General features: G+C 50.5%; 1 protein-coding gene across 1 annotated transcript; it reads right to left on the reverse strand.

Annotated features, from left to right (window-relative positions):
- Positions 1 to 988: 988 nt before the first annotated feature.
- KRT71 (keratin 71) lies at positions 989 to 10,193 on the reverse strand. The gene is made up of 9 exons (XM_025403083.1): positions 9,683 to 10,193; positions 7,072 to 7,286; positions 6,335 to 6,395; positions 5,761 to 5,856; positions 5,213 to 5,377; positions 4,918 to 5,043; positions 3,364 to 3,584; positions 2,640 to 2,674; positions 989 to 1,820 (listed from the first exon to the last, which is right to left on the reverse strand). Exons 1-9 carry the CDS (start codon positions 10,127 to 10,129, stop codon positions 1,609 to 1,611), a joined length of 1,578 nt encoding a protein of 525 aa, XP_025258868.1. The 5' UTR covers positions 10,130 to 10,193; the 3' UTR covers positions 989 to 1,608.
- Between the last annotated feature and the right edge of the window lie 12,512 nt (positions 10,194 to 22,705).

Consider the following 22,705-nt stretch of genomic DNA (forward strand, 5'->3'; position numbering starts at 1 on the left):
AGTTACTACTCTAAATGTCCTAGATGTCAACTCAGACCATCTGTCCCTTCCTCTGGACCCTCTGTCTTCCTCTTCCATTATACTTGCTCTTCTTGCCCCAAATTCTCATCCTCTGATCCCTCTCTAGCCCAGCCCCAACCCCAGGCCTCCCTGCTCCTCCACGAAACTGAAACCCTCTTCCTTCCCCCAAATGACGTCATTAGTGTGGCTACCGTGAGACTAGATGGCTGCCTATTCACTACAAAGACATTGGTTTCCCACTCACCTGCAAATGCCCTGCGCCTCCTACTCCTCCCCTGCCCACCCCAGACACAGAGCTGGCCTGGGGAGTCTGTCTGTTCACTCTCCTTACACCCCTTGCCAAGGCAGGACTGGCCATCACCATAGTGGTTCTGGAAGGTGGGGTAAGAGTATGTCTGGGGCAGTGCCAATGCCACAGTCACTGAAATTCATAGCCCACCCCCACCCCATGGTGGGACCCCAGCTCACTCCTCCCTACTCCAGCCCCAGCTTCCAATACTTGTTACTTATCTTTCCATCAGAGAGGCCCAGAGTGTGGGACTCCTACCTGCTGACCCCCTCAGGAAGCCAGGCCTCTGAGCAGTGAGGAAAGCCTGGACAAATGCAAATACCTGTGCACTAAGCCCACCTTCCGATGAGGAAAGGTGCAGTCTCAGAAAGAGGCAAGGTCATGTCAGGAACACGACAGTTTGTGCAAGTCCATCTGCTGAAGCCTCCAGCCAATACATGCACATGCTTTCTGGGCTTCTCCTTTCCCCGCTCCCTGCCCCTCCTCCCAGAACCTGCTCCACACCCCATTTGCCTCCTGAAAATTAACACAGATGTACAGGCTGCATGGGCAATACACAGTGATGTACTTGTGTGTGTGTGTCTGTGCTTCGTGCATTCATGAATGTACATGGTGTGCGCTCATGTGAGTGAATTGAGGTGCATGGGTGTACTTTGAATACTCAGAGACCAAGCCATCAGATTGTGCTGTTTATTGAGGATGCAACAGAGGAAGACCGTTAAGAATAAAGGAAAAGTGAACAGTCCTGCTCTTCTCTGCTTCTGGGTGCAGGTAAGTGGAGAAAAAGGCCTTGAATTGCACTTGGTCCCACTCAGATCTGAGACTGAGCTAGATGTGGGGGTGGGGACTGGGCCACTCTTGATTGTTTGTCCTTCAGTCCTCCCTTTCTTGAACATAGAACCAGCTCCTAGCATAGGCAGGAGCTATGCTAGGCCTCAGTGTGTGCAGGGCCTTGGGCAGAGGCCCAGGGAGCACAGCAGAGTAGTTAGCAACTGAGCCAGAGGCGGGGCAGAAGAGGAAAGCTGGGAGCCAGGACCTGAGCTGGTGGTGTAGCCGGGGGACCGCAGCCAAGGAGTGAATACGGTGTGTGCAGGGAGGAATTTCACCAAGTTTGGTCATCCAGGCCTTCCCAGGCTCAGGAAGACACAGGCTTGGAGAAGTGGGTGGCCAAGGCCAGTGCCAGGTGCATGGGAGCAGGACCAGCAGTGTGGAGATGGAGCTAAGAGTGGGCTGTGGGAAGTACAGTGTGGGATCCAGAGCCAGGTCATGGAATGAGGCGGGGCCCGGGGCAGTCTTCTCTACCGACTGGCTTTCTTGGAAGGGGCACTCAGGCTGGAACCCTTCCCCAGGGTGTCTTTGTAATCGCTGGCACTGCCCCGGCTCCTGCCCTCCCCACCTCTCACGCTGCACACTCCAGAGATGCAGCCGCTGCTGTTGGCCACGTAGCCGCCGCTGACCGTGCTGGGCCGGAAGCCATAGCCACTGCCGCCGCTGGTGCTGCTGATGATGGCTGCAGGAGGAGCCGAAGCCAACGCCCACTCAGACAGAGAGCTGGGGAGGCCTCCTTTACCCAGGGCAGACAGGGCTCTTCTTGGAGGAATTGAGGGGGGAGGCACACACCACTCCCTCCCCCTGGGGAGAATGTACCAAAGACAGCTTCCCTCATGCTCTGACCTTGGCTTGCTCAGCTTATACCCAGTCTGACTGGGTCTTGCCCCATTAATGCTCAGTGGCCCAACTCCTTGGTCCAGGTACCAATACGCCTACCTGTCCTCCTGGACACCCACCCAATGCCCTCTCTATTAGCCTTTTTGCTAAACTTTCCAGCCTCCAACTTTTCCCTCCTGCTACCTATCCCACAGCAGGCATCTTTTCCAAGCTCTGGTTTAACTCTTTTAGCCCCGCTAAGCAATGCAGTGACCTGATACTGCCAGCTTGACCTCTGAGATCCTTCATTCTCTCACTCCCTCAGCCCTCCCTACTTCCCAAGCCCAGGTCTGATTGCAGTTTACAAACCTGACCCCCTAAGCCTCACACAGACCCATGCATCATTTTTCTGCAACATGACCCTTGTTTTCCCATGACAATAGCTTTCCCTTGCTGCCATCCCCTAGGAACACAAAGTCGGAGAGATAAGAATGAAAGAGGCCTGGCCTAGGAGTTAGGAAAGCTGATTCTGGCCATGGCTCTGCCATCTGGCTTTGTGATCTCAGGCAAAGCTTTTCCCTCTCTGGTTCTTAGATCCCTTATCTACACACACAGGGTGTAAATAAGGTCCTTTCCAGTCTGCAGATTTTACAGTTTTAGGTCAAAGCATACAAATACTTACAGATGCTGACAGGGGAGGGAAATTCTCCTGACATCCTGTTAAGGAGAGAAATAAAATAAGAGAGAGAAGTCATTCAGCTCACAGTCTCTTCAAAGCTACTGCCATCCCCAGCCTGATGTGGGTTTTTGAACCCAACAGGCACCTGTTGACATTCCAAATTTCTTTGATATAAATAGAGCCTGAGAAGTTTTGGAGACTACCCCCGAATCTTTGGGGTAACCAGACAACAACCCTAGTTAGACAATAGTTTACAAGAGGTGCACACATGGGGGCAGTGTATCTACCTCCCACGTGTCAGGTCCACACACCAGCCTGCCCATCCCTGTAGAGCCCTGGGGAAGCTGGGGTGGCGGCCCCAGCACACCCTCAACAAGCCCATGTTGCACGTGGACAGATGAAGAAGAGAGAACAAGAATGCCTAATAGAGTAATGGGGTTTTGCAGGGAGCAGGGTGGTGGATATTTCTAGTATGCCTGGGAAGAATGAGCAAATCTGCGCAGCTTTCCGCATAGCACAGTGCCTGCCATGAAACAAGCTCTCACAGTCTATTATGAGTGGATACTCATGTCCATTCGTGGTAGTATTATTAATTACTATCATTATTTCTATCATCACCCCACCACTTCCCAAGAACTCGTGTCTTCTGGATTGAGATGTGTTAGGGTTTCTCCTTTGGGTCTTCCCAAACCCCTGGGGTCCTCCTGCCTGGGCACGCCCCACCCACCTGCACTCCTCGCTCTCCAGCAGCTTGCGGTAGGTGGCGATCTCCATGTCCAGGGCCAGCTTCAGGCTCATGAGCTCCTGGTACTCGCGCAGCATCCGCGCCAGCTCCTCCTTGGCCTGGTGCAGGGCACCCTCCAGCTCGTCCAACTTGGCCCGGGCGTCCTTCAGGGCATTGTCTCCCCGCTGCTCAGCATCAGCAATGGCCGTCTCCAGGTTGGAAGCCTAAGGAAGGAATTGGTGAGGTCGAAAAACTGGGAGGAGCCACTGCGGCTATCCACATCCAAATCCCTCTGGGTCCTTAGAGAGAGGCCCATCTCCACCCTACACACCACCACACTTCTTTTGCAGCCAGAGCCCCTTCTGGGGCTGGCACGTCCCTCCTTAGCTCTAGCCCCATTCCCTGTGTTGGATGTGTGGGTGATGGAAATCATGCAGCCCTGCCCTCCTGAGCGCCACTTTAGTTCAGCATAAAGACATTTATTCAGCCATATTGTACCAAGGGCACAAAATGAATGACAGTAATGCTCTTGAGTTGTTTAGGTCTGGGAGGAGAGATGGTTGAATACGCTGTGGCAGACGCAAGGGCAGCAGCTGCCCAGGAGCATGGCACCACAGATGAGGGGGACAAGGAAGGGCACACCTCAGGAACAACTATTATTTGCCAAGCACTTAGTGTATGCCAGCACCATGCTCAATACTGTACATACCATTGACATAAGTTAGCTCATTTAGTCCTTGCAACACCTTGTGAAGTGAGCAGAAGTAACCTGTCCAAGGTCACGAAGCAGCTAAGTGTTAAAGCCCACAAGAGAATAGAAGGAGCACTGGACTAGGAGTCAGGAGACCTTGGTTCAGATCACAGCTCTGCCACTTACCAGCTGTGTAACCCCCTTATCCTCTCTGAGCCTCAGTTTCCTCATCTGTAACAACAGCGAGGGCAACTGTTGCCTCTCAGGGTCTTGGTGAGGATGAAGTGTGATCGAAGAATAGGTGCTGCTGCCATTGTTATCATATATGTACATCTTGTGCCTCACCTACAAGCCGAGGCTATATCCTATACTCCTGGGAGCCAGTCCTTAACAAGGCACCTTAATGGGTGCTCCCTGAGCCCATTTCTCCATCTCAGTCATTAACTCCACAGATGTTTATCAAGCTGCGACTATGTGGCAGGCACTGTGCTAGATGCTGGGGAAACAGGGCACAAAGCAGCCAGCTCCCTGCCCCCTTTCAGTCTAGTGGCAGTGTCAGTAATAATAAGAAGTGTGACAAGTACAGGGAAGCACAGGTGCAAGGAAGGCACATCACTCGGGGGAGGTCCTAGCCCAGTGCCGAGGAGGCTTCCTAAGGAGGGGCTTCGAGGCCGAGGTCCTTGGAGTGAGTCAGAGATCAGTAGCCCCCAGGGACGTCCTGCTCCGGGTGTTTGAGGCAGCGACCTCACTGGCCTCCTCTCTTCTCCCAGGCAGTGATCTAGGAAGCTGATGTTCTCAGCAGCTCATCTCCCCTCCACTCATGCTCCCCTGCACTTGACCACAGGCCAAGGCCAAGGTGCTCTCACCTGCTTCTTCACGTTCTCGATCTCTGAGCGGATTCTCTGGATGAGCCGAGTGAGCTCCGAGATTTCATTCTTGGTGTTTTTGAGGTCATCCCCATGCCGGCCAGCTGCCAGCTGTAGCTCCTGGAACTGGGGACCCCAAAGCGCAGAGTCATGAACGTGTCGTGGGAGTGCATGTATCTCGGGGTCAGAACACAACAGACACTTACCGGGACACTGCCTCTATTCTGGGCACGATCTGTCCCCGTCTGCTGCCTGCTGGCATCACCCTCCCTGGCCCCGCCTCAGCCCAGCTCACCTTGGTCTGGTACAGGGCCTCAGCCTCGGCCTTGCTCTTCAAGGCGATCTCCTCATACTGGGCGCGCACCTCGTCGATGATGCTGTCCAGGTCCAGGTTCCGGTTGTTGTCCATGGACAGGATGACGGACATGTCGCTGATGTGGGACTGGATCTGAGTGATTTCCTGCAGGGGACATACGGAGGTCTCTCAGCTCAACCACTGTCAGAGGCCAACCACCTCCCCCACACAAGTTGAGCAAATTCTGGTGATGCCATCTTGGAGGCTGTGACCCAGGGCTGTTGCCTTCCAGGGTTGTTTGCTTTGTGGCAAAGTAAGTTCCCTGCTGGGCCCAGACAGATTCCCACTGCCGTGTAGCAAGGGCCTGGCCCATTCCCTTCCCGCTCAGAGGGTGGAGACTGAGGAGACTTGCAAGGCTGATGCGGGACATGGATGGCTAACTGAGGGGTCTCACTGAGGGCTGGGGCCTCCATGTCTCCCGCAGCCCCTAGAATAGAGTTTAACCCACCAGCCTTCCCCAGATGAACCGAGTGGACAGACAGACTTACGGCTTCAAAGAGACACCTGAAGAACTTGATCTCCTGGTCCATGGATTCCACCTTGGCCTGCAGCTCCACCTTATTGGCGTAAGCCGCATCCACATCCTGAAAGATGCCCCCACCATCCCCTGTCACTGCCGGTACAGCCAAGAAGACAGCAGCACCCCTGCCTGGTTCCCCGCGTGAGGAAGGAGTCACTCTCTTCTCTTCACCTTGCCTTGGGAAAGGAGATAAAGGAGCAAAGGCCCAGCCCCACCCCACCCCACTCTGGGAATCTGAAGTGCCTGTGGTGTCTGAGCCGGGTCCCAGGGCTGCAGGGGAGCCCCTGAGTCTTGTCCTCCGTATTCTTCTCCGTGTTCGAACCACAGCCTCGTTGGACATGGAGTCAGGCGTCCTCTCACCGGCACTCTCCCTGTCTTTTCATTCTTTTTTCTGGATAGTCTTTCATCAAGCTTTTCTCTGCCTTCACCTCACTCTTCCTGAATCAGTTTACCTCGAGAGGGGCTAACAGAGCACCTTAGCAGGCTCCGTTCCTCCAGGTCCCAGGCCAGCCCCCAGGATTCAGGGCCTGCCTTCCTCTCACCTTCTTAAGCAGCACAAACTCGTTCTCCGCTGCTGTCCGCTTGTTGATTTCCTCCTCATACCTGTGGGAATGCGAGGGCCCATTGGTTAATATCTCTCACTGAAAGCCTTTGCTTGCACAGGGCAGAGTTTGAGCAAGGAGCAGCATGTCCATCAGAAGATACAGGTGCTGGGGGCCGCAGAGTACTGGGCAGGGGTGAGTTGGGGAAGGCTTCCTGGAGGAGGAAACATGCTAACCAGTTTGGAAGAATGAGACTGTTGAAGATCCAACTTGGCAAATGAGGAAGGAGCACATGGAGCGAATGCCCTGTGGGACTCTCAGAGGAAGCAAGATGTGAACTGCCCTCCCCAAATTTGAGTACAGCTTTGCAAATGACAAAGTGCTTAACCTGCATTTTCTCAGTTACCCCTGAGAGCAGTCTTGGAGCCAGATGCACTTAACCCTCCTCTTACATGGGAGGAGAACGTGAATGGTTTCCCCAAACAGTCCCTAAACCCAGAGCCGGAGATAATCCTCTGCCCACTGCCCAGCTCACTGGGCATTTGTCCTAAGAGTCAGGCCAGAGGCTGGAGGAGCAGAGAGCAAGTTCCAGAGTTTTGTTGGGGTGATTCTGCTTGGTATGACCAAGAACAATGCCCCCCACCGACCTCCAAAATGTTTAAGCTGGGGTGACTGCCAGGGGTCCCTCAGAGGGACAGCAGCAGTTGTCCAGTTACAGGGGGTCTCCTCCTGCTCACCTCTTCTTGTAGTCCTCCACTACGTCCCGCACATTCCTCAGCTCTGAGTCCAGCCTCACCCTGTCCCCGGACAGCGTCTCCAGCTGCTTCCGCAGGTTGCTGATGTAGCCCTCGAGAATGGGCTCTAGATTGTTCTTGCAGTTGTTCAGGTCCAGCTGCTGCAGCAGCTCCCACTTAGTCTCCAGCACCTGGTTCTGCTGCTCCAGGAACCGGACCTGGAACCCAAATCCCGGAAACTGCTGAACCCCTGTGGTAATAGTCACACGTGTCTCTCACAGGGCATTGTGCAAAGCCTCTATCTGCATTTTCTCCTCACTAGAGCTGAAAGAGGTGGGCAAATCATTACTCTCTGCCGCGGAGAAAAAACTGAGATGCAAAGCAACTTAGCTTCTTTCCAAGGCCCAACAGTTTAAGAAGCAGTGGAGCCCGGAACTGAACCTAGACATGTGTCCCTGTAATCCGTGCATCCAATCACCCAGCGCCCACCATGGCCGCACTAACTCAGGGCATGGCTGTGATTGAAAATACCAGCAGAGAAGCCAGGATGGGTCCATCATTTTGGACAAGTTGACCATCCTGAAGAACAAAGTCTGCTCTTCATTTCAGGGCATATCAGAGCTCACTAAGGCTTGGGCCAAGGGCTTCTAGGGATTTTAAATGCCTGGAGCAGGCACCAGCTTCATCTCTGCTGATAGCCTCTCCTCTCCCTCCTTGGTCCTGCTCCCCAGAATGATCTCTACAACAAGCATGGCACATGGAACACGATGGACAGATGGAGCTCCTGATCCCATTGCAGCCCCTCGCTGAGCCAGGAAACCGACCAGAAGGAGTTGTCCACACACATCTCTTGTTTGGTTTTTGGGGATGGGGAGCACAGTTTTTAAAATGTGACTTCCCTTAATCTACATGAGCACAGCTACTGCTTGAATAAGTTTGTCTTCCTCCAAATCAGAAACACAAGACATGGGAAAACTATCTAAGAATCGGTGTCGAGATGGAATTATTCCCTGAAAATTTGTCTCTAGCTCATCATCCAGCATTTGGTCTGGTTTAATCAGTCCTGAGTTTTCATGTGATCTACAAAGCTGAGCATTAACCACAGAGTAAACCCTGCATCTGAGACACCACAATACACATCTGCACTACTGAACACATCTGGATGCCAAAAGGATTTACCCGTCTTCTCTGGCTGCCTGAGGTTAAGGGACTGAGCTCTGGAGACTGAAATTATTTGGGAACTGTCCAAGCCTTTCAGCCTCCTTCCCCTCCCTCTGGGCAGATCATCTTTATAAACAAGATGTGACTGTCCTCATGTTCATCTTTCTTCCCATGTCTCCAGACTTTATCCCTCAAGATTTTGACCACCTGAGCCAAGAATCAGTCCACTCCCATCCCCCAGACTCCAACTCAGAACACTTTGATCTTGCAGATATGAAAAGGCTTAGAAGAATAAGAAGCCACAGAGCCAGTCCTAGCCCCTGAGGCTGAGCCGAGGGCAGCAGGGACTCCTCCAGGCAGGAAGTGTGAGCTGCAGGAGCTAGCTAAGCTCTGATGGCCACATGACCATCTCATCCGTAGGCTTTGTCCAGGGTTGACCAGTCCTTAGTGCCTGACAGTCACAGAGCCAACACACCCCTCCAGTCTCCTCCTCTGGGTCTGGAGGCAAAAGGTTGAGGGTCCAGCCTCACTCTTCCCTTTCCCCAAATAACCTTGGGAATGCCATTTACGTACATGCCTTCAGTGACTCATACAATAGGGATAATTATTTATTCTCTGCCAGAAGTCAGGGGCCTATCTGGACTGTGTTATCTCTTCAGGTCTCTAGACACCTTTGATTCCTCCCCAGAACATCCCTTCCCCACCTTCTGGAGATAAGAAATGAGAGTCACAATCACAATCATTTTTGTAGTACTTAGTGTGTGTCAGGCTTGTGACAAGATCTTCACCTGCATTTTCTTTTATAAGCTTGACAACAACCCCAAGACAGGGGTTATTATCCCCATTTTAGAGATGAGGAGATGGAGACACAGACAGGTAAATAACCTTCCCAGAGCCACGCAGCTGGCCAGTGGTGATGCAAGAGCACTGTGGAGTCCCCTTCCCCAGTACCCTCTTCTGCCTCTCAAGAAAGTCTTCAACTGACTGGAGCAAATGCCCACAGCAGACGTCGGTGAATCAGAGGGCTTGAAGTGGCCCCTTCCTGCTGCTCCTGATCCGCTGGGCAAGTGACTAGTGGGCAGGACAGCCTGCCAGGGGAGCACAGGCTTCCCTGCTTACTCTGGGTGAGACTGTCTCTCACAGGCCTTTTCTGCACACGGCCTGCAGGCCCAGCAATGGCACCAAGCTAGCCCTCAAGAGGAAGGACCACATCTCTCGCTGGGAGCCCTGAGAAGCCTCTGCCAGTAGAAACTGACCTGCCTCTGTTTTCTCTCTGGAAAGACAACACGGAGAACCTTATACAGGTCACCCTGTTGATGGGTTGTGCCTATCTTGTCCACAGTAAAGGCCTCCTCACACTTAACCTCAATCTCTCCTTCTGTAACAAAACCTTATGTTCCAAGAAGAGAAGAGGAAGGCTGTTCACAGGTTCCCCAGGTCCCGGAAGACCCACCTTGTCGATGAAGGAGGCGAACTTGTTGTTCAGAGCCTTGATCTGCTCTCGCTCCTGGGCACGCACTTTCTGGATCTCGGGGTCCAGCTCCACGTTGAGGGGGGCCAGGAGGCTCTCGTTGACGGTAACCTGGTGGATGCCTCCAGGTGGGCATACAGTTGGGCACACAGGCCCCAGGGCCACACTGCCAAACATGCTGCCAGCAAAGCCGCTGGCCCGGCCCCAGCCAAATCCATAGCCTCCACTCTTCCCGCTGCCACTGGCCACATTGAGGGAGATGCTCCGGGCTCCCCCCAGGTTGTAGAGGCTCCGACTGCCAAAGCCCCCACTGAGCCCTTTGCTCCCTGCCCGGAAGGAGGATGAGCTGCCCCCCGAGAGCACAGCCGAGCAACCACTGAAGCCCCCCTTGGCAGCAGCTCCTGACTTGCAGGTGAATTGGCGGCTCATGTTGCTGTTGGAGACAAAGCTCAGATGCAGGAGGGAGGAAGGCAAAATCCCAAAAGGTTCTGCTAGTTGTAGTGAGGACTGGCAGGTGCCTTTATATGTGCTTGGCACTGGGGCTTGTGGATGGGCAGTCAAGAGCTTAATTCGTGGGTTTGGCTTGCCTGGGAGCAAGAAGTCATTTTCTCTATGCTGAGCTAGAGATCAAGCCCTCCCCACCTCTGAAACAACATTTAACCTTCAAATTGCTGGGCTTGCAAGCTTTGCTCATGTAATTTGGGTCTTATCTAATTAACCTGCTGTTAGAGTAATTTGCCCCAGGCCCCAGCCTCTCCAGGGGGATGTCACTGGCACTGCGCCATCCCTATCCTGATTAATCTTCTCTGGGTTGTTGGCTTCCTCCTGGGGATACAGCAGATGAAGACAGGATGGACTTTCCTGGACAGTTCAGGACACTGGGTATAGTACCAGGGCCTCCAACTGCTGTTCTCCTCCTTCCTGGAAAGGGACTGATCATTCAGGCATCACCTCTCCCCAGGCCTCCTGGAAATATAACCCATAGAGAGCAGCTGCTCTCACTTACGGGCTATTAGGAGGTAGAGTGACACTCTCCCCAGCATGGGATAGGAGCAGCCCAGGCCAGAGCCAACCATGGGCACTATCCTCACTTCACCCCTCTCAAACACCCATAATAAAGCAGGCTGGAGGCTTCAAACACTGGAGAAAATGACGAGGAGAAAAGGAGGATGGAGTTGGGGCAGGTGGCTGAGAAATTCGGGGACTCGACTGGAAGGAGGTACAGAGAAGACAAAGAGAGAGGCTGGCCCATGGCCTGGAGGGTTACGGAGATTCCCGGGTGGTCCGTTTCATCATTTCTGTCTCTCCTCCAGTGTGTAGCTGCTAATAAGACTAGGAACAACTTGAGGACAGCAATCATCTATTTAGAGTTCAAATAAAGAAGCTGTTATCAACATGAAACTTAACTCCTATTGCATCTCTCCAGGCCCAAGTGGGCTAAGAACAAGGCTGGCTGAGCCCTCCACAGGAGTGCAAGCCTCCAGGCAAGCTCAGGCCAGAAAGACCCAATGGGGGTGACCCAGTAAGCACGATGTCATTCTACTCCAAACAGTCCTTTGATGCCAGCCCCAGAGATGCTGCAGGCCCTGCATCCTAGCCACTGGCTCCCATGATGGGCCCCAGCTACTCCCATGATCTCCATTGCCACTGTGGCCCTATTCAACCCAAGGCAGCTCTGTCCCTGAAGATCACCCTTGCCCAGAGATCCCTGCTGGAGCCCCATGGGTGAGCTGCAGCTCTTGGCTGGGTGGGGCACTGGAGGGAAGAAAATCTGGAGACAGGCTGGTTTGGGGCTCTCTCTCACGTTGTTTAGGGGAAGAGCCTGGACTCCAGTCCCTCCCACTCCTCTGCATTCCTTCCTCTACTCTTGCCCCTGCCATTTTGTCTTCTTCATTCTTACTAAAACCACCAGAATTTTTCTATCCTTCCCTTCTGTCTTTCTCACCTTCCCTCCTCATCCCTCTCCATCCCTCCTCATCTCTCCCATCCATCTTCCCTCCGTTCTTCCCTCTCAGCCTTTCGCCATCTCTTGTTCTGTCACTTTCCTATCCTGCTCTCCTCCAGGAGGTCTTCCTGCACCCACACTGGCCAGGTCTGAGCTCTCTTCACCTCCCTTCTCTCTGAACACATCCTTAGCACGTACTGGAGGGGCTGCAACTCTGCGACAGCTTCCATGGGGCTCCTCTGAAGCCATGTCACATGTCATCTTAGTTTTTCTTTGTAAGGCTAGTAGAGTCTTCTCCAGATTAGAGACCACTTAGTGTACTCTGAGATGGAGCAGGGACCCCCTCTTAGGGACCTGCAGGTCCCCTCAAGCATGGAAATAAAGGAAAATCTTGAGTTCCTTCAGGGGAAATTCTGGGCACCTTGCTAGCCTGGAGAAATAAATAAGCAACTTGATAAGCAAGAAAGCAACAGTAGCCCAAAACAACAGCCACGAAAGCTAGAATCGTGGGATGTTTGGTTCCCTTATAGAAACTAAAGATAGCATCTTAACATATGTCCCTGAGTTGTTTGTCAGAAACCTAAACCCCACGAAAAGGGACACCTGGGCATATAGACCTCAGATAAAGGGACACCAGGCACTAAGCTCTGACCACCACTCTTTGTTCTAAATTTCTTCCCAAGGGAACTAGAGAATGTCACACCCACAAACCAGAGCTAACATTCTGTTCTGCTGACCCCAAATTTTTAACAAAGTTTCTCTTCCTTAACAAATTGCAAATCGGAAAATCTTTGAATCTATTTATGACCTGACCTGTAAGCTCCCACTTAAAAACATCCTGACCAAACACCGCATGTCCTCACTCATAAGTGGGAGTTGAACATTGAGAACACATGGACACAGAAAGGGGAACAACACACACCAGGCCTGTTGGGGGATGAGGGGTGAGGGGAGGGAACTTAGAGGATGGGTCAATAGGTGCAGCAAACCACCATGGCACACGTGTACCTATGGAACAAAGCTGCACGTTCTGTACAGGTATCCTTTTTTTTTTTTTTTTTTTTTTTTTTAAGAAGAAATAAAGAAAAAAAAGACATCCTGCCCTTTTAGGCCAAAGTCAATGCGTAGCCTTCATGTATTGAGTTTTGCCTGCAACTTCTGCTCTGCTGATATTTACTCCACCTTTAAAGCCTCTGATCTTTAAGCCATCGGGGAGGTTGAGACTTCAGCATTAGCTGCCTGGTCGTTCTTGCTTGGTGCCCTGCAAATAAACGCCTTCCTTTCCACTGCTGCAAACCTCTGTGTAGATATCAACAACACTGGATGTCTCATGCCTAATGGCCAGTGTCTTCCTGGGCCAGGCAAGTGGACTCCAGTTTGGTTCTAGAATTCCTGCCTCCCTCCCACCCTTCCTTTCTTCCTTCAGTGGACTTCTACTGAGTGCCTGCTGTATGCTGGCACCATGCTCAGCACGGGGGACACAGGAGTTGGCGGTGTGCACTGAAGACTTGAAGGTTTTCTAGAGCTCTTGTGTGTGGTCCTTCATCTCTGGCTCTGCTGGCTGCATTTCTCGACATGCATGGCAGAGCCCTAGCCAAGCCTTCAGTGTCCCTGCTGCTGCTGCAGCCAACCTGACCCATCCCACAACCTCCTTCTTCGATGCTCCCTGCCCTGGCCAAGGACATCTTGCCCACTGGCCCCACCTTCAACTACCTCCAAAATTTTGCCAAGTTATTCTTACTCAGCCTGGAACCCCTTCTCTCCCGATCTCCTCTGACCCCAATCCCACTGCTCTTCTGAACTCCTGCTTAAAACACTGGATTTTGCAGTCTCCCTTCCCCAGCGTCCCAACTCCTCTGTCCATTGACACCCATGCGCAGGTTGCTGTTTCCTAGGGCCTGGGTCCTGGGTCCTGGGTCCTGGGGAGGGTCCCATGTCCACAGTCAATTCGTCCCTCTGTGCCTTCCCTGAGAGCCCAGGACCAGCCTCTAAACACCCACTCCCAGGTACAGGAGAACCAATGAATAGCCCCTTGTTGGAGAAGCAACAAAACAGAGCAGAGTCAGCGCATCTTTAGGGGACTTCTAGCTGTGTGTCCACCTGGAGTGGCACCAGGTTGGAGACCAGGCTGCAGGGATCTGAATTCCATGCCGCCACTCAGCAGCACAGTTTGCTTGGTCTCTCTAAGCCTCAACTTCCCCAGCTGTAAACGGGAAATAAACTCCTGGTGGGATAGTTGTGATGATGACACATATTAATCCATAGAAAGTGCCTACTTTATAAAATACATAATAAATGATATCAGCAACTAAAGCAGAGAGCTCAGTAGAATTGGGGAATTGGCCTGTCCTCCCCTCTCTCGTTTCTCTCCTCTGGACCAGCACATTCCCATGCAGTGTCATCCGATGTTGGAGGAAAGGGAGGGAGTGGGGTTCCCACAGGCCCCAGGCTCAAAGAATCTGTCGACTCAGACCCTCCTTGATATTGGAAAATTCACAGTTAAAAATAAAAATAGTAGGCCGGGTGTGGTGGCTCAGCCTATAATCTCAGCACTTTGGGAGGCCAAGGCAGGAGGATCACTTGAGGTCAGGAGTTCAAGACCAGCCTGGCCAACATGGCGAAACCCCATCTCTACTAAAAATACAAAAAAAGAAATAGCCGGGCATGGTGGCTTGTGCCTGCAGTCCCAGCTACTCGGAAGGCTGAGGCAGGAGAGTGGCGTGAACCCAGGAGGTGGAGCTTGCAGTGAGCCGAGATCTAACTACTGCACTCTAGCCTGGATGACAGAGTGAGATTTCATCTTGAAAAACAATAAATAAATAAATAAATAAATAAATAAATAAATAAATAAAAATAACAGCCACCGTCTAATAAGTGCTAGCCAAGTACAAAACTCAGTAGGAGGCACTTTACAAACATTATAGCAGATCTTTTGGAATTGACCCTTTCATCAAATATTTATTGAACACCTACCAAGTGCTGAGGGGCCATAAAATGTTTCCTGCCCTCAAAGGACTTAGTCTCTTGGTCCCTCCAAATGCCAGCACCCCTGGCAGAAGCAGTTCATCAAGCTATTAACAAGTGGTTAACACCTTAGCATGAATTAGTTAATCAGACACTGGCCATTAGGCATGAGACACCCAGTGTTTTTGATGAGGCCATTGATACAGAAGGAAGGAGAGTTGGGGACCTCCCACAGGAAGGGAGGGCCTAGGTGGGGCTCCTGAGGTGCCTGTGTTTTTCTGGAGGGAAAAACGGGGAGACTGAAGGAAACCAGGACAGGGCCACAGCTCACCAGGGGGACAAAAACCCCCACTCCCCCTAGTCCTGCTTTAACTGAGACCTGGGAAGATTTAGGGGTGGGAGGAGACAGCACCCCTGCTTGGGGAGCCCTCTGGCCTCGTGAGGAGGCAGGATGTGAGCTGCCCATCTGACTCTGTCTTTCTTTCACGCCCTCCATGGGAGGGGGTCCAGCTTTCCACACGAGAATTGAATTCTGAGCAATGTTTGGACAGGCGTGGACATCTCTGGGCCAGTTATACCCATCTGTGAAACTGTCAGGGGAATGTGTCATATCAGAGGATCAAACCCCCAAGATACCAGGAACATCTGGCTTGGACATTCAAGAACAAATTAAATGGCTTGTTACATTACATTTGTGTGGCTCTTGGTTTTATTGCCACATGTTTTATTTGGTTTACATGTATAATTCGTAGTTTTCTTTGTATTGTTGTTTCTGTGTCTGTGACGATGACCAGTTTGACACATTTGTGTGTGAGCCCACGGCTCTAATTTGTATCTTGTTCTTTCCTTTCAGCACTCTTGGGTCTGATAAGTCTGGGGAGAAGGTCTCCAAGAGCAGGGCAAGAAAACTGAATACAATATAAGAGGGTAGTTGCTGGGCGAGTGGATATGGGAATGCATAGACGTGGGGACACTAAACCCTCAAGGGCTGCCTGGAGGACGGAGTTTGGATCCCAGTCTCTTAAAGGAAGAAGGCTTGGATGGACAGGCATGGGCATAGAGGAATGAAGAAAACTGCCCTGGGTGGCAGCAAGCAGGTCATTTGTGAGAAAAAGATCCACCAGGCTGGAGCAATTATGAATAAAGGACAACTTTGGGTGGGGGACTCTAGATGCCAGGCTGTGCATAGATGGGGCGAGTAATGGGGATCCATTGAGGGCTGCTGAGCCAGGGAGGGCCTGAGCAATCCATGTTCGAGGCAGCAGAATCCAGGTGCTATGTGGGCAGGGTTGGTGGGGGTGGAGAGAGGCTGGAGGCACCGAGAGAGGGGCAGGTGGCTCTTTGAGCAAATAATTGTCTCCAAAATTAGAGAGAATGGGCTGAGCTATTTGGATGACATCAGCCCAGGTCCTGCCAGCCCTCCTCAGCAGATGGACCCAGGAAATGAGCATGTCATCTATGGATCCCCCAGAAGTGTCCCTCCTGGCACCCCCTCATCTTCCAGTGGTTTCAGATGGGCAGGGCATTCAGCCCGAGCCAGCCCATGGAGCACAGTGCTGGGGGCCTGGCCACAACCCACCACTCATCAGGGGACAGGACAGCTGGTCAGCATTTTTGCAGCTGCCAAGGCTGCGGGTATACCCAGCCCAGAGGAGCTGGGATATAAAGGACAGGAGGGCTGTCCTGCCAGGCACGGCTCCCCTCCCATTCTGCCATATTTCTGACAGAGAGGGGTCATCTGGGGCTGTCCCTCTCCTCTTTTCCTCCTCACTCAGCTCCTTGGCTGGGAGCACCTCCTTTGAGCCATGCTCCAGCCCCACGCCAAGCCTCTGGTGAAGTGTGTGGACTTGAGACTCTGAGGACCCAGGTCCCAGTCTTGTCTTGGCCACTCACGAACCATGTGACTATGGGAAGGTCTCCTACCTTCTTAAGCCTCTGTTTTCACATCCCTAAAAATGGGGGTACCAACACCTGCTCCACCTACTCCCCAAGGTGGTTGGGAGGCACCTTGTAAATAAGAATAATGGTGACAATGATAATAATAGTAGTGGTTAACACATATACAATGTGAATGCTGTGAGGCATCCTTCTAAGCACTTCACATATATTGATTCACATAATTCTCACAACAGCCCTATGAGGTAGGTACCATTATTGTCCCCACTTTACAGATGAAGATGCTGAGACACAGGAAGTTAAGCAGCTTACTAAAGAGAGTAGCTCAACCAGGATTTTTTTTTCTGTCGCCTAGGCGGAAGTGCAGTGGCACGATCTCAGTTCATTGCAACCTCTGCCTCCAAGGTTCAAGTGATTCTCCTGCCTCAGCCTCCCAAGTAGCTGGGATTACAGGTGTGCGCCACCACACCCGGCTAATTTTTGTACTTTAGAAGAGATGGGGTTTCACCATGTTGGCCAGGCTGGTCTCGAACTCTTGACCTCAAGTGATCCGCCCACCTTGGCCTCCCAAAGTGCTGAGATTGCAGGCATGAACCACCGAGCCCAGCCCTCAACCAGGATTTGAGCCAGGGTTCAAACCCAGGCAGGCTGGCTACAGTCTGTGCCCTTAGCCTCCACACCATCCTGGCTTTCTTGAGTGTAAATGTCTAGTGTCCCTGTGTGTCCTGTTCCCAGGTGAGCATGCCCACCTCTAACCCTCACCAGCTCTGGTCTCTGCTCTTTCCTGTCCCTCTGACACCTGAACCACAGTGTGAAAAGCTGAGCTCATCACTTTCTATCCCTAATGTGCCCTCCCACCCAACGAGTGCCCACAACCCCACTCACCCAGGTGCTCCCCACCCTCAAGAAGTCACCTACCGTCTCTTAAGGCAGTTGTTCTGCATCTATTGCCAAGGCATGGCCCAGGCTGCCCCTCATCCTCTCCCCTCTGGAATTCTGGCAGCAGCCTCTTGGGTGGTCCTCCCACCAGCCCACCCTATAAACCCATGGTTTCCAGGATCGACATTTCACACACTCCTGTCTTCCTGTCACAACCCTCCAGCCAGCCACATCTGACCCGTCAGTCCCCTTTTCAGCCTTCTTTGCTCTTTTGGAGAAAATAGATGTGATTTCAGGACCTGGGTGAGGATGGAGTTGGGGATGCTTGTGAGGCCCTGGCATGTTTCTTACGGGCAGCTTCCTTTTTCCTGATGTCATGCTCTGGGCTATTCTCCCAGCCTCCTGCCTACCAAGGAGGACATAGCTACTCCAATAAGCCTCCCCTAAGCCCTCCCGAATTCCCCTGGTATCCACCCCTTCCCTGTCAGTGTCAGGCTGCACCTCCTGCTGCTCAGGTTCTGGGTGCATCCCTCCACCCCAAAATGGCCAAAGGCTCCAGGGCTTGATGCATGAACTGTGAGCGCTGCATGTCTTACCAGCTGACATATGTTCCAAGGCATATCAGAAGATGTGTGTGCACATCTGTATGTGAATGGCTGGGAGCAGAACAGGTATCCAGCCATTATGAACATGGCTGTCCTCGTTGTCCATGGCTGATATCTCTGACTGGTCAGTGCCTGCTTGTATCAGCTGTTAAATGTTTTGCATCTTCCATAGACATCAGCTTTGTGAACCTACAGCCTCATGTCTATGCATGTGTACATGGGTTTCTGATGACAGTGCACCTGATAATTGCTCCCATCTTCTATTAGCTGTTGCTTTCAGACCCCTGAGTCTCCATTATTCTCCATTAGTGGTTTCTAAGAGGGAACTGATTGTCCCTTTTTCATATATTTTCAATATATTCTTTTTCAATAATAGCCATGAGGGGAGGCAGCAATGCAGTGACTCCCAGCTGGTGACCAAGTGAGGGAATCAAATTCATTTATTCATTCATTTAACATCTCTGAGACCATGAAAGCAGGAGAAGTCATGACAGCTTAGACCTGAAAGAACATCCCTTCCCCAGGGCAGGAGCATGGCCAAGGTGACTTTTCAAGGTCATGGAGGATGCATTTCAATGAGACTTTCTCTCCCAATGAACACAGATTACTCAGTTAAAGCCTCCTGCTATACCAAGTTTGGAACCTATAGAGAATGTTTAGAAAAATCAGAAAATGGGAAGGTCAGAGGCAGAGGGAGAGGCATAGGAAGAAGCTGCAGGAAAGGGTGGATGAGGTCCCAGGAGACAGTGCACAGACACTGATTGCTGTATTCTTTTGCGTTCCGTGATCCATTTGACATTTACTAATCAGCCTCTGTGTGCCAAGCATTTGCCACATACCGGGATAGAGGAAGACACCAGCCTGCCTTTGAGAACTTCTCAGTCCAGCAGATAGATCTGCCATTGCAGATCCTTGTAGCTTAAATTAAATCCCAGGTGGAGAGAAGATTCCAGTAGCACCTGGGTTTTGTGCTCACTTGAGCTAATGAACCAAGATAGTGAGTTTGGGAACTTAAGCAAGATTTTGAGTGTCCACTTAAAATCCTAATCCAAGTCACTGTGCAGAGGCCATGACCCTGGCAAAGAAAAGAAATATTGCAGTTTCTTGGCCTCACATGCTTCAGCTCAACAGGCATCAGCAAGGGCTATGAGAGCCACTCAAGGGCACTGAGTTGCTCTTCATGACCAAAGTCTGAGACTCAGGTGGTTAGTTAAGCAAGCACTTAATTAGCCAAGAGAGAGCCAGTGGTTGCCCTCAGCTGGGTGGTGGCCAAGTGTCCAGAGACATGGTCAGCTCTTGGCCATCAAAAGTCCAGCTCCCCCAGGCTTGCCTTGGCCAGTCAAAACGAGGGTAAGTGGTGTCTGTCCCCCTGCTGGCCCTGGACAACTCTGTCTTTATGCCAGGCTGCGATTTGCCACATGGTAGGGAAGGCTGAGAGTGAAGTCCAGGGATACGGTTTCTCTGGCTTTTTCTCTGCTGCACTCCCAAATTTAATTTACTTTTTATTGGGGTGAGATTCACATAACATAAAATTAACTATTTAAAGTGAGCAATTCAGTGGCATTTAGTATGTTCACAATGTTGTGCAACCATAACCTCTGTCTAGTTCTAAAACATTGTCATTACCCCAAAAGAAAGTCCTGTGCCCACTAGCACTTGCACCATTTCCCCTTCCCCAACTCCTGCAACCACAAATTTGCATTCTATCTGTATGAATTTACCTATTCTAGACACTTCATGTAAATGGAAGTATATAATGTGTGGGGGGTTTTGTTTGTTTGTTTGGCTTCTTTCCCTTATAATGTTTTTGAGATTCATCCACATTGCAGCATATATCACTAAGTCATTCCTTTTTGTGGCTGAATGATATTCCGTTGAAAGTATATACCACAATTTTTTTTTTCTTTTATTGATGGACTTTTGAGTTGCTTCCACATTTGGCTATGGTGAATAGTGCTGCTGTGAACATGCATGTGCGTGTGTATGTTTGAGCACCTGGTTTTAATTTTTTTTTTTAATGAGACAGGGTCTTGTTCTGCTACCCAGGCTGGAGTGCAGTGGCACAATCACGGCTTACTGCAGCCCTGAATTCCCAGGTCCAAGTGATCCTCCCAGCTCAGCCTCCCAAGTAGCTGGCACCACAGGCATGCATCACCATACCTAACTTTTTTTATTTAAGAGACAGGGTCTCCCTGTCTCCCTTGCCCTGGGTTGCCCAAGGGCAACTTCCCTTGCCCACGTTGATCTCAAACTCCTGGGTTCAAGCAGCCCTGCAGCCTCTGCCTCCCAAAGTGCTGGGATTACAGGGATGAGCCACTGGGCTCAGCCATGTTTTCAATTATTTTGGCTTTATATCTAGGAGTGGAATTGCTGGGTCATATGGCAAATCTGTTTAACTCTTTGAGGAATTGCCAGACTTTTCCACAGTGACTGAACCAGTTTACATTTCCAACAGCAATGTATGAATGTTCAAATTTCTCTACAATCTCATGGCATTCATTATTTTCTGTTATTTTTATTATAAATCATCCTAGTGGGTATAAACTGGTGCCTAATTATGGTTTTGGTTTACATTTCCCTGATGACTAATTATGTTGAGCATCTTTTCCTGTGCTTCTTGGTCATTGTGTATCTTCTAAAGTAAATTTATTAAAATTACTTGCTCTTTTGTTAACTGAGTTGTTTTTTTATCGTTGAGTTGCAAGAGTACTTTATATATTCTGGATACTAGACCCTTATCAGCTCTATGATTTTCCAATATTTTCTTTCATTTGTTAGGTTGTCTTTTCACTTTCTTGATAATGTCCCTTACTGTAAAGAAGTTTTTTAACTTTGAGGAAGTCCAATTTATCTAGTTTCTCTTGTGTTGCTTGTGCTTTGGGTGTCATATCTAAGAATTCATTGCCAAATCAAGGTCACAAAGATTTCCCTCTAAATTTTTTCCACGAGTTTTATGGTTTTAGCTCTTATATTTAGGTTGTTGATTCACTTTCATTAATTTTTGTATATGGTGCAAAATAGAGATTAACCTCATTCTCTGGTATGTGGATACCTCACTGTCTCAGCACCGTTTGTTGAAGAAACTATTCTTTCCCCTATTGAATGGTCCTGGTACCTGGGTCAAAATGGCCATAACTATAAATAATTGAAATTAACAATCGCCTGTGGTCCTGCCTCCATGATTTCTCAAGCTTCAAAGGACTCTCTAACTGAGTCCAAAAGCAAGAGCACAGTCACTCCTGTGCACCTCTCAGCATCTTCATAATCCCAGGTGGCAGAGAATCTCTCATTTCTCAGGTGGATAAGCTGCAGCCAGAGAAGCTGCTCCTACTGCCCACCTCAGCACTCTAACAGAGGACACACTGTATCACATCTGCTTAGCCCTTCATCCCTGCATCCAGAGCCACATGCACGTGCAGCCGTCACAGCCCAACAGCACCAGCTCAGGTGTGCCCGGTAGTCAGGGGCATGCTGCACAGCAGCCTTGAGAGGTGATTTTACGGAGGCTCATGTATTAATATTTCTCCAAAGGCTATTTCAGGTTGTGGGTCTCATTCCCTTTCTCACCTCAGCCCCTCTTACTGGGTCCCTCACTGGGAATGAGGTCTTTTGGGAAAGACAGAGCATCAATGCTAAGAAGGGCCTTAAGGGTATCTGGTCCAAAGGCTCTTAACCTGGGATGCATGACCCAGGGAATCCGTGGATGGGCTGTGGGGATCTGTGAACCTCTGGACATGCAGTAGACTCTGTCCACATTTCAGGGGAAAGATCCATGGCTTTCATAAGCCCTCAAAAGATTAATGACTTACAAGGTTAAGAACCACTGTGTATAACAGGTGACTAGTTAGTGGTAGAGCTGGAATAGAGCTTTCCATAACTCCCAGAGCACTAGTTCAGTATCCACAGTGGCGGCAGTGGTGACATCAGAGGGAGACATTTGGGCAGAAAGCCCAGCACAGTCTTGGGCTCTTGTGCTTCCCACGGTTTATTGCACCCTGGCACACACAGACGAGGACCTCCTTAACACATGAAAGGCACAGGGAGGTGAATGGAGGCCACTTCTTAGGCCAGAGGCCCCATCCTCCCAAGGCCCATCCCCATTATCCTGACACCTGTAGAGGTGAACATGTTTGGGCACACCTGTGACACAAGACCAATTTGAAAGCTGCTAAGACGCTAGACTCTGCCGGCCACAGCTGAGGGACTTGGAAATCCATGCAGCCCCACTGCAGATTAAGCATCTCTAATCCAAAAGTCTGAAATCCAAAGTACTCCAAAACTTTTGAGCACTTTATTTAAAATTTGTATAAAATTATCTTTAGTCTATGCAGAAGGTATATATGAAACATAAATGAATTTCATGTTTTGATTTGGGTTCCATTCCCAAAATATCTCGTTATGCACATGCAAATATTTCAAAATCCAAAGTCAGAAATGTTTCTGGTCTCAAGCATTTTGGATAAGGTATACCCAATCTGTACTGACTTTGGAAAATCTGAGATCTCCCACCCCCTACTAAATAAACACATGAAAGCCTGTGTCCAAATTACTATGTTGCTGTGATTTAAATTATCTCTCCAGGAGCCTTAAACTGCCTTCCTCCTCCAGGAAGCCCTCCTTGCTTAGCCTCTCCATTCCAATCACTTCTTAGCATTGCTGCCCTAGGCTGCCCTTCCCTGATTTACATGAGTATGTATCTGTCTCTTCCAGCAGCCT

Source organism: Theropithecus gelada, chromosome 11, assembly GCF_003255815.1.
Source record: "Theropithecus gelada isolate Dixy chromosome 11, Tgel_1.0, whole genome shotgun sequence".
Classification (NCBI taxonomy): Eukaryota; Metazoa; Chordata; class Mammalia; order Primates; family Cercopithecidae; genus Theropithecus; species Theropithecus gelada.